At 45.6% G+C, this 12,239-nt stretch overlaps 1 protein-coding gene across 1 annotated transcript in view; it reads left to right on the top strand.

Moving 5' to 3' along the window:
* FAM117B (family with sequence similarity 117 member B) overlaps positions 1–12,239 on the top strand; it is an 81,599-nt gene that overhangs the window by 509 nt on the left and 68,851 nt on the right. Inside the window, 1 exon segment of the mRNA XM_039495932.1 lies at positions 2–284. Coding sequence (XP_039351866.1) covers positions 2–284 — 283 coding nt within the window.

Genomic DNA, 12,239 nt, shown 5'->3' with positions numbered 1-12,239 from the left:
CCCCGCCGCCTCTGTCTCCTCGCGCGGCAGCCCCACGCGCGCCGGCGGGGCGGGAGCGCGTGGGAGCCCCCCGCGCCCTCACCAACTGCCGCCCCCTCCTCCCCCGCCGCCCCCTCCGCTGCCGGGCTCTGTTCTCTCCCCCTGCGCCTCCCCCGTCCCGCCTTTGCCGGAGGGCAGCGCCACTGCCTCGGCGGGCAGGGTCCGGCATCGCCCGCGGCGGCGCTCCCCGGAGCAGGGCAGGAGCTCCCCGGAGAGGAAGAGCCCGAGCTCCCCCGTCTGCAAAGGTGAGAGTGTGGGCAACGGAGACCCTGGGGCGCAGCCTTGACGGTGTGAGGGGGCGAGGCCCTATGTCTGTGGGTGGCACAGTGGTAGCATGGGGCGGGGGGTTGTAGCTGGGGACCCGGTCAGGTGGAAAGGTGGTTGCCTTGGGCATTGGAAATGTGGGTCATGGTGGTGACGGTGGCTGGGGCCCCAAGGTAGTAGGGAGAGGGCGGCATGGGGCATTAGAAACGTGGGCTGTGGTGGCTCAAAGCCTGCGTGGTTAAGGTGGGTAGGAGATGCCCTCATCTCCTGGGGGTGATGGCAGGGCTCGGCCCAGTGTGGCTGCACTGAGTGCTGAAGTGCTACAGCAGCCAAGGTAGTAGTGGAAACTTTTTCTATCAGGACATGTTTACGCTGCAATTAAAAACCTGCAGCTGGCCCATGTCAACTAACTCACTCTTGCAGCGTGAGTTTAGCTTGGGCTAAGGTGTTGTTTATTATGGTGTAGTTGTTTGAGCTTGGGCTGGAGCCTGGGATCCCTCAAAGGAGTCAGCTGGCATGGGCCAGCCACAGATTTTTAATTGCCATGTAGACATATCCTTGTAGTAATGGATGTTCCAGCTCCTCAGCATATCACTTGCTGCAGAGGAAAGTATTGTTTAGTATGGGCCTGAAAGTCAGGACATTTTGTGTTCTATACCTGGTTCCTCCACTGACTTGCGTGTCTTTGAGCAAGTCACTTGAGAATCAGACAAAGTGATGTCTGACTGTAACTCAGGTATAATGATTTTCGCTTTGGTGGCAGAGGGGGACATGGCAATTAACTTTTTGAACAGCAATTTACGTACATAAAGTTCTATGTAAGAACAAGTATTTCTGGAGGGCAGAGGAGGTTTGGGAGGATGAGGAAAAGATGGGGATGTGCTCAGACTTGTCTGACTTCAGGACCAGTTTAACTTCACTTACTGGCTTGCTGCAATGTTTATGTAGTGAATGGCTGATGGCATTATTACTTTTTTCACTTGCTAGTTCCATCATCTTTCAGTTACAGAATGGCAGTATTGCAGTATTTTTTTATGCTGTTCTTAGTATTTACAGAAAGCAAAAAGCGTAGAGGGAGAAGAAAATGAGATAAAATACTAAGACCTTCTGTAGAGTGCTGGTTCTCAAACAGGGGTCCAGGGTCCCCTGTGGGGTCCCTGAGCAGATTTCAGGGAGTCCACCAAGGACCGAGATTGAGCCCCACTACCTCCGCCCCCTGACTCATGTCAGTGTGCCACCCAGCCTTTCTGGGGTGGGGCGAGACGCAACCAAAAATTGGAGCATCACTGCAGAGGAGAGATCTCCCCCTGCATCAGAAGGGGTTACCTCACAGACACTGATTCCATGAGCAGGCAGCAGCTCACCCAGGAGACACACCGCTGCTCTGCCCTGCTACATCATCAGCAGTTTAGGGAGCAGGGCCAAAAGGAAGGTAGAAATCTGGGGGGAGGACACAACACGTGACTCTGTTTGTCCCCATTGCCCCAGGTTTGTCTATTTAAGTTTAGGGGCCCTTGAGTAAAAAAGAGGTTTTGAACCACTGCTGTAGACTACTAGTCCCGATTCAGACCCATGAGCTGTGTGATGTTGTCTAGATTGTAATATTGCACTGGGACCATACAAAGGGAACAACGAGAACTCCTTGATTTCCATGATAGTGCTGCCTGTGAGTCTGTGATCAGGAGGAGGTAATTGAAGTATTAATTTTAGGGTACTCACAATTTTTTAAAATGTATGTGCAGTGCCTCTCTCGCTAACTGCCACCAGTGTCAGCCCTGCAGAATGATGTGTGTGCAGGGGAGCGATGACAAACTTCCAATATAATGAAGCATTTTGGGAACAGCACATGCTACTATTAGTAAATTGTGTAGATAATTAAAATACATTTCCTAGTAAAGTAAAACTTAAGGGATATGTAGAAGCTGAAGATAGTACTAAATGCTTGCATATGCAGTTTTGTTTTGCCTTAAATAGTGTGTGTGCAGGAGCACTCCTCATACTTCAGGGATCTCAAACTCAAATCACCACGAGGGCCACATGAGGACTAGTACAGTGGCCAGAGGGCCGCATCACTGACACTTTATCATACAAAGATACAAAAGCCACCCCCCATGCCCCTGGCCCTGCCCCCACTCCACCCCTTCTATGAGGCCCTGCCCCTGCCCTGCCTCTTCCAACCCCTTCCCCAAATTCCCAGCCTCTTCTCTGTCTCCTCTCCTGAGCGTGCTGCATCCCTGCTTCTCCCCCCTCCCTCCTGGAAAGTCCTAAGCGCTGGGAGGTAGGCGGAGGAGCAGGGATGCGGCGCGCTTGGGGGGACAGAGGCAGGGGGTGAGGGGAGCTATGGCGGGCTGCATGAAATAACTCCGCAGGCCACGTGTTTGAGACCCCTGCTTTAGTTTGTGTAGGCTGAGCTTATTGTACATACCAGGGGCTCTTTGCATCCCTGCATTCCCCCCACAAGCTCCTTTGTCACCCTCCCATCTTCCCTCCCCCCTCCGCGCCCCTGACACCTTGCAACTTCCCGTTTCCTTGTTGAGGGGAGATGGAGGGACCTCAGAAGGAGGGACACAGAGCCCCTGTCGTCAAGGGCATGGCGGGGGAGTGGGATTGACAGTGTAAACAGAGATTCTGGTATTGGGAGGAGAACGGGGGACCCTGGTATGGGAGCAGGGGGAATGGAGGGACACACAGAACTCTTGGTAGAGGGAGATTATGGGAGACATTAATGGGTGCCATGAATGCAGTTGTTTTGAATGATCTGTAGACAATCGCATAGGTGCTTGAGGCTGTGGCTGTGCTAACAAGCCATCAGGGGCTTCACGTGTCCCTGTTTTTCCCTCTTTCCATTTTCTGACCACCACCCCTCTGCCCCAGATAAAATCAGTAGGGTTCTGGCCATTGATGCCTAGAACATTCCCTGGGATCTTGGAATTGATTGGATGTGGTGTTCAAAAGTTATCACGTTACAGATGCAGAGAAATGTTACTGAGTTGAATGTAAGGCCTTTGCAATCTTGGTCAAAAAACTTAGCCTGAAATAGTATGAGGGAGTATTTATAATTATTTTTCCCTACAAGACTGTGAAGCATGTGACAACAAGTTATGGCTACTGAAGTTGTTACTGTCTCATGAAGTTGCATGTGCTGATCCACACTATAAAATTTGTGTCTCAGTAGTTGTAATTTTCAATTCTTTCACCTCCCCCAGACTGAAAGCCTCATTTTGCTCAATGTTTCTGTCTTATCTGGCCAGGGGAGATATACAAGATTGCTTCTGAACCTGTGTTTCAGGTGGCAGTGTACAGTCCTTTATCAGACCATTAGATAGGAGCACAGTCCTGTCTGCACAGTCTTTAGTTCCCTAGTCTAGAAAACTGACAATTCTACTTTACTGTCTATCTGGCTAATTATTTTGTTTACATAAAAATCAAGGTCTGGCAACAAACCAATAACTTGGTCACTAATTGTACATATTTATGCAAACGTATCTTAAATGTATAAAGGAACTACCTGTTCTCTATCAGGATGTGGGAACACTTTGTACCATAACATACATTTAACCAGTAGCAAGTGTCTAAATATCTTAAACAGCAGCTTTTCTGTTGACCTGAATTATGAAACAAAGCAAGCTTGTTTTTCATTATGGTTGTTACTATTTATACTGAGTGGTCCATTACTTTATATATTTTTGGTAGTTACAATGAGTTGACTAGACTTTTTTCCCCCTTGTGTAGGGGGAAAAATTGGAGTATTGTTAACTGGTTTTGCTAATAAAATTGAAGCTAAGGACCTGCAAACTACTTCATGGTGATGTTTAGATAATCTACTGCTCAATAGTAATTTCATCTTTCTAGCTTTTGGAACCGGTTAATGATGGCTTAAACTATTGCACCTATGATTGTAACCACAAATTTGGAGATTAAAACTTGCCTTGGGATTAGCCAAAATATGTCTGCTTCTAAATTTAGATGCTGCTTCATAACCTTTGTGCAATTTTCTACTAAAAGGTGTGATCATTCTGGCAAGCAGCTGAAGAGAAATTTTGAATGGATAAGTTTGCTAAAACCTGCTTGACTCAGTGTTTGACTAGGACTGATACTCGAAGCTTAGAAATATGACTAGCTGTCTTTTGATTTTTAGTTTAGGGATTTTGAACTGAGTTGTGACTTAGATGAGGATTGACATTTAACTCAATTTGCTGTTTGATTTTTTTCCCTAGTTACTGCTGTCTAGTTCTTCCTATGCATCTGACTTGTAAACTCAGAAGTTGAGGTTCATCAACTTTTACTCTCTTCTTGCTGTTAGCCTCCAGTCAAAATGGAGCACAAAAAAAGGCTTAAGTATTGGCATCACTCTTTGGAAAAAAACAGCCTTTGATTAAATGCTTCAGAGGTCAGAAATGTATTAGGCAACAGAGGAAGATAAATTATTTTTCCTCCTTGTGGTAATGGCCCTCTGTAATTATGTCCACTAATAGCCTAATTAGTAGCTATATAAAATATATACTATATTTTAGCCACATGTGATTGGTTTCTTGATTCTCATGTTTGTTAAGGTGAGAGTTCAATAGATCTTGGCTCCAGAACTCTTGTTCTTAAATAGTATGAACATAGTACCAATTCACCAATAAAGATTTTGTTGCCTTAATGGTGAATTAACTACAACGGGGTGTACTTTTTCCGTATTTTTTCCCTGCTGCTTTCACTGAGGACAAGAAATGTCTTTCTCCAGCTCCCTCAGTCTAGATACTGATTAATTTGTTCACTTTATTCCCACTCTCCTGGCTCCTCCTCAGAGTGTCCTTTCTTGGATTTGTATGTTTGCCAGCTCTAGCTCCCTTTGGCCTGTCAGGACCATGTATTATTATACATAGTTACTTGTGTTATAGTGTGATCTAGGAACCCCCACAAAGGAACATGTTTTTGTTGTGCTAGGCACTGTAAAAACAAATAACAGGCAAGACAATCTCTGTTCCAGAAAGTGCATAAACAGTGGATGAAATAGAAAGAGAAGCCAATTGAAAGCTGGGCAAAGGTTTAACAAAGGATGGCCAAGTTTAGTAGAATAAGCAGGAGATGATTTTTCACTGTCCTAACCATTGACATAGGCTGCTTTTGGGAAGGCAGAGAGGTTTCTCTGAGCTCTTATTAGTGCCGTCTCTTCAGTTCCCTCCCCCCCCCCCCCCATCTTCCATTCCCCTATGCTTAGCAGCAGTCTGGTAGTGGGAGAGTTCTTTTCTGGAACAGCAGAGGAAGGCGCTGGATGTTCTTAATACAGGAGCTGTTTTCACAGCACTTCTAAGCAATTGCAGTGGTGTAGCCAAACCCAGCAGTAAGATCAGTGGGCTGCACTGTCAACAAATGACATTCTCATTTGGTGCCAAATTAATGATCTGGGAACAAGTTCTTGCTATTTAGTATTCTAGTAACTCATCTTTACCTGTTGATACAGTGCCCCTCAAATTATATCTTCTTACTGATTTGGCTGTTAGTACTAGAAGCTTCTAGCGGGGAGAAAATGTGTGCTGTTGGGGAACCTTGGCTTCCAAACTGTCACTATGAGATTAGAGTATTCTTTTGCCAAAAATGTCCCAGGCAGGGCCCAGTTCTGGGCATGTTACTTCTTTTTGCCTCCCATCCACATTTTTGGATTTCTCCAAACAGGGGCTCCTAGTTTAAAACCACCCAGTTTTTCCAAGTGTTCTCTGATTGATCACCCCAGATTTAAATGATTTGAACAGTCTGTTTGACTCAGGAAAGTCTCTCTCTATCATCCCCTTCTGGCCCTTCCAGTCATGCATTTTTAACACCTTTGATTAGCTTTGCTCCTTCAAGCCCTATTTGCAGGATACCTTGAGGATGTAGCTCATTAATCCTGGAAATAACTCTGCTTATTCAGAGATGTGCATGCATGTGCACTCTACCAACCTAAAAGAAGCTTACTGCATGTTGCAATATGTTCACACCACTAATGCTTCCTGTGGTTCACAAGCCAAGAGACAAACTGCCAGTTGCAAGTAATGCCTTTTGGGCTGGTATCTGCTTCTTGGGTGTTGTGATGGGGAATTGTCTCCTTAGACCATGTTCTCTACTGGTCAGAACAGTGGTCAGCAATACCACCTACTGGTTCAGGTCCAGGGGGTTGGCAGTAGTACACAGTGTTTCAAGTCCAGGGGGTTGGTGGAATGGGAACCAGGGCCCTCCCACTCCTCTGGGTTCCATCCCAGGGCCCTGAGGCAAGCAATTCAGGTGTGTTGTTTGGGTATGGGTATCGTCCAGCTTACTTCCTGGGTTACTTCTACCATATCCTGGCCACTTCAGAGGCAAAGTGAAAGCTTGGCTTATGATCTGCACAGTACCCTCTTCAAGAGATTGCCTTCCCCACTTAGGAGCAGCTACTCTGCTGTCTCTTCTGTGGTGGCTAGTAGTTCTGAGTTGAGGTTGGCTTCACGGCAATATGAAATTCCTGCCCCATTACACAAACTGCCATGACGGAGCTGTGCTGGGTCCTTTTAAGCTACACATCTGTTGAGAGCACACCCAGCATGTGTGACTGGGTGGAGCCTCCTGTGACCAGAGCTGCCCCTTGTTCCCCAGTGTGGGATTTGTACACCCATCACAGGTGTTTATGAACCTAGAGGTTATTTTTGATAGCCAGCCGGAGAAAGGAAAGCATCCAGGTACACTACTATCTAGATGACCTTTTAATGAAGGCTTACTTTTTACAAGGTTGTGGTGGTCCTTACGTGCAGTGCAATGCTGGTACTATATTTTCATGGTTTCATCGTGAATTGCCAGAAGAGTTCCCTGATTTCATGTCACAAACTTCTCTTTAGGAGAACTCTTGACCCAACCTCACTCTTGTTTCACTTCTTGAAGAAAAAGTTGTGGAAATAAGCTGCTTCAGACAGCTGAGGAGCCAATTGTAAGAAAATAGGGATTATGGTAGCACAAGTAGACTTATGGTCCCTTTGCACCATACACCATCTTCACAACTTCATCCAATGGGAAGATTAAAAGTTGCTCCTGTAAGTGACACACCCAGGTTTGAGAGACCAATTTGGTCACTTTCCCTCTGCCTGCTCGGTAATATTCCTATAATTTAAATAATTACACTGCTTTTGAAGATTAATACATACACTTCTCTGGAAGTTTTCTGCTACTTATCAGTAGTTAGATGGAGGGAGCAGTAGGTACCCACCCAAAGGTGATAAAATTACAAGTAGGGGAGCTAACTCTCCCTTGATTTTTTTGAGGCCTATAACTTCCTTTCTTCTAGTACAGTAAAAGCTTTGTTATCCAGCATGCTGTGGGAATGGGAGTGCTGGTTAATTAAAAATTCCAGTTAGCTGAGGGATACTTACCAATGGATTACCAATGTTCAAAGAATTAACATACAATACAATGAATAAAGTATAAAATACTATACAGGTGCTCACCAATCCAGTAGTAATACTGCACTGCAGAGTGGTTGGTTTCTTAATACACTTATGTGTATATGGGTAAAATTTTCTATACAGTAGGTTATTTTATGACGCTACATATCACTGTGGGCAGCGTATGGTGTACACCCAGATCACTAAAAAAAATGTAACGCTAAAACTATACTGAACATAATTTAATCTTTCTTTGATGATTCAGAAGGCACTTCAGGATCTTGCAGTGCCTCTGGTCATCATTATCAACATCAATTATCACTGTAGATGTAGAAGGCGTAGGAGGTTTGGCTGAATCTGTAATGACCTTATGACATACCCTGAAAGCTGCTTTTTTTTTTAATAAATCCATGATATCAGCCTGCTTACTTGTCTTCTGCCTCTTTTGCATAGAAGTAGAGTGCAAAGTGTGCAGTTTCATAACCTCTTGGGCTGTATAGTAGTCTAGGTTACTAGATTGAAGATTTGTATTAGGAGATATCAGAAATGCCAGTCAATTTCCAGTTGATTAAGTGCCAGATATCACACCTTTTACTATAGTTAAACTGGTTCAGTTACATTTGAATAGAATGAAGAGGTTTATTGTGTCAGTTATAATTGATTGGGAACTTAAATCTTCTGTTCCAGTATAATTGTTTTTGTCTACTTGTACTGGCTATGTGGCTTAAATGTTGGCTTGCTAAACCTACTACTGAAGACTTGATGCCAGTGTGTACTTAGTCCTTGTGTGTGTTGCACAAAATACGTTTTTATTAAGCTGTAATGTCCTCAAACATGAAAATTAAAAAAAAAGTGTCTTTTAATAAGGTTCAGGAAGTAAGCACTTAATCTAATCTTAAAAGTCTGAAACTAAAGTTTCAGTAGCACTTTTTGTTGTAACATGCAAGTATAGGGTGACCACATTTCCCTATGCTGAATGGTAAAATTACTCATATTTAAATGAGTTCAACAGCAATCAATCAGAACTATGCAGTACAAACGTTCAAATTAACATCAAGTTGACTAAGACCCTGTTAAAAAGAAATACTAAGGCCTTGGCTACACTTGCAAATTTGCAGCGCTGCAGCAGGGTGTGAAAACACACCCTCTCCAGCGCTGCAAATTGCGGCGCTGCAAAGCGCCAGTGTGGTCAAAGCCCCAGCACTGGGAGCGCGGCTCCCAGCGCTGTACGTTATTCCCCACAGGGAGGTGGAGTACGGACAGCGCTGGGAGAGCTCTCTCCCAGCGCTGGCGCTTTGACTACACTTAGCGCTTCAAAGCGCTGCCACGGCAGCGCTTTGAAGTGCTAAGTGTAGCCACAGCCTAAGTAGTTGCATTATTTTAATTTACCTTCTTATCTTTAAGTCTTTAGGGCTCACATGGAGAGAGGTGACACACAGACACTCCTGTACACCTCTCTCTCAAAAGGGGGGGGATGACCGACCCGACCCTCACTGACTGGCACTCTCTGCTCTCTAAGCCTGGCTGGGCCCCCAGGATGGACCTGCCTCTCCTGGTACCTGGCATCCCGTGTTCCTGAGGCAACACATTGGGGTGGAGTGCCATGCAGGGTCACATGCCTCTCCTCCCCAGATTTCTGTCAGGGTTCACAGCAGAATGTGGTCAGCAGCAGCCTTTTGGCACTGTGCGGGAGGGAAGGGACAGGAGCTGCTTCCAGTGGCAAGGGGGAGGAGAAGGAATGACCTGCCCAGTGTCTTTGCAGCACCCATCTGCCCCCTCCCCTCCCCTGTGGCTGGAAGCAGCTTGTCCCTTCCTGCCCACACAGTGTTAAAAGGCAGCTAAGACCTCCAGTCTGCTGCTGGTCATCAACATAACCCAGCTGCCTCCTGTCCCCTGGTTAAAGCACAGGCAGGAAGGGGTTAAGCTCTAAGGATGTATTGTGCAACAGGGCCCAGGGAACCTGACTGTAGGGGCTTCAGTGAACACAGACAGAGAAGTGGCTCAGCACAGAAGGGTCCCTAGAGGACAGGATGGAGCAGCCCCACACTCCCTGGGGCAGGACCCGGGGTTGGGGGGCAAAAGAGCTAAGCCCCTGCCTGGGGGGCTGCTGTGCAGCCTGCAGGGTTGGGGTGCAAACAGGCTGGAAATCGCTTCCCATCCCTCCCCCGCCACCCTAGAGCTTAGCTGAGGGGCGGAGAGGCTTCCCCAGTGCTGTGCGGGGCTTTGGCACATGCAGGGCTTGGCTCCTCCTAGCCAGTGCCCTGGGCTGGAGTGTCTTGGGCTTTCCCGGGGAGCCGGCCCAGCCAGAAACAGGGGGCAAAGGAAGGAGCCTGTTGGCCAGGCTGTTAGTGAGCTGTGCTCTCCGACCAGGGGCTGGTTTTCCGCACAGCACTGGGAGCAGAATGCGCCCCGGTCGGGGTAGGGAATATGGAGGCGCAACGGGGCTGGGTGGGGGAGGGGGAAAAGCATGGAGAGGACAGTGAGAGGGGGAGCTCATGGTGGGCAGCAGAGGTGACATTTAACTGGCTGCTGCCTGCCCACAAACACCAGCCACTGCAGCTGACAGCGCGCAGCCAGTGCCAGCCGGAAGTGGGATGAGGGGTGGGGCTCAAAAGCCGATACGCAGCAAGGGCTGCACTGATGGACCAGCAGGGGGAGCAGCCGGCCCTGCGTGCTGCGTCTTTGACACCCCCCCCCCCCAAGCCTTGCACACCCACCCCCATTTTCTGCCATTGGACCCGCCCCCACTCACCACTGGTGGGCAGGCGTCTGGTGAGCAAGATCCGGCCAGCAGCAGGAACTGCCAGTACTGATGGGGAGGAGATAGAAAATACGAGTCAATTTGCCCATTTTTAACAAAAAGTCGGGACGCTTGCAGGAGGGCTTAAAAATGAGATGTCTGGTCACCCTATGCAAGTAACTTAGATTCCAAGAACGAATTAAGATATTTATAATGGAACATTGTTATGCCTTTTTAAAAAGTGAGTTTTCCAATTCTTGCAGTTGTCAGAAGCTGGAAACTGTGATACCTGTCTTTGTGATGCATTGGCTGGCAGATGTCCTAGTTTAGGGGACCCCGTTATTGGGGGGGTGGGAGGGGAGGAAATGGAAGAAAATACTTCAGTGTAAAGTAAATGTACTGAATTTCATTTTTATGGAAGAGGAATGTTGCCCTTATAAATTCTGACTGAATTGTATACACAAATATTTTGCCAGTAGTCTTTATAATAAAAAATGACCAATTTAGAGTAGAAAGAGAAACTGAATGTGCTTGAAAAATATTAATGAAAATCACAAATTAGTACTTTCAAGATAAAAGTTGTCAGGATCCTAAGTACAAGGCAATGTATTTCTGCTTAGAGAAGTTACATTCTTTAAAAAAAATCAGGATCTTTAAAATGTGTGGTCTGAGTTTCCCTGAGGATTTTTGAAGGCAGAAGCAGTAAGTTTTTTGTGTCAAAATACAAGCATTTTATTAGTAATTAATAATCCTCCCCTTCAAATACAGTAGAACCTCAGTTACAAGTACCTCAGGAATGGAAATTGTTCGTAACTCTGAACAAAACATGACGGTTCTTTAAAAAATTTACAACTGAACATTGACTTAATGCAGCTTTGAAACTTTACTATGCAGAAGAAAAATGTTGCTTTAATCATCTTAATTTAAATGAAACAAGCATATAAACAGTTTCCTGACCTTAGTTTCCTTACCTTAGAAACAGTTGCCTTATCTTTTAAATCCCCCCCCCCTTTTTTTTTTTAAGTAGTTTAACAAGGTACTGTACTGTATTTGCTTCCCTTCCCCTCCCCCGGCTGCCATCTGATCGCACAGTTCCGCTTCAAACATGGTGTGTGAGGACTGGTCATTTTGTAACTTTGGTGTTTGTAACTCTGAGGTTCTACTATAGTTAAATTATTGCATATTTCAATAATGTTCCTGAGTGCTTTCTGCAAACTTGGTCCCATGTGTGAGTATGTTTGAGGCTCTGTACACAGTGGCACTGTAGGACTGAACTCTGTGGGAGCAACCCCAGATTTCACAGCAATGCTAATTTATTCTGTTGGCATGAAATATCCTCATTCCCATCCCAGATTTCCCACACAGGTACCCACAGCTATGGTTTATGGTTGAAAATACGCATTGATAGATGTAAAACTTGTTTTCTACTGCCATTTATTTTCGTGGATTTTTAAGGCTGGAAGGGACCTTTTGTGATCATCTGGTCTGACCTCCTGTATAATGCAGACAATAGAATTTCCCCAAATTCCTCTTTGAACTAGAGCATATATTTTTTAAAAAAAATCTCATCTTGATTTAAAAGTTAACTAGTGATGGAGAATCTGCTTCACCCTTTGGGAAGTATTTCTTATGGTTAATTATTGTCACTATTAAAAAAAAAATTGCACCATATTTTGAATCTGAATTTGTGTAGCTTCAACTTCTAGCCATTGGAATTTGCTATACCTTTGTCTGCTAGATTAAAGAGCCCTCTACTGTTTTTAACTTTTGTTCCATATAGGTGTTTATTGACTAAATTCACCACTTTATCTTCTCTTTATTAA

Source organism: Mauremys reevesii, linkage group 11 (assembly GCF_016161935.1).
Source record: "Mauremys reevesii isolate NIE-2019 linkage group 11, ASM1616193v1, whole genome shotgun sequence".
Classification (NCBI taxonomy): Eukaryota; Metazoa; Chordata; order Testudines; family Geoemydidae; genus Mauremys; species Mauremys reevesii.
The sequence above is the reverse complement of the archived record's forward strand: the minus strand, read 5'-3'. Positions and strand labels throughout refer to the sequence as shown.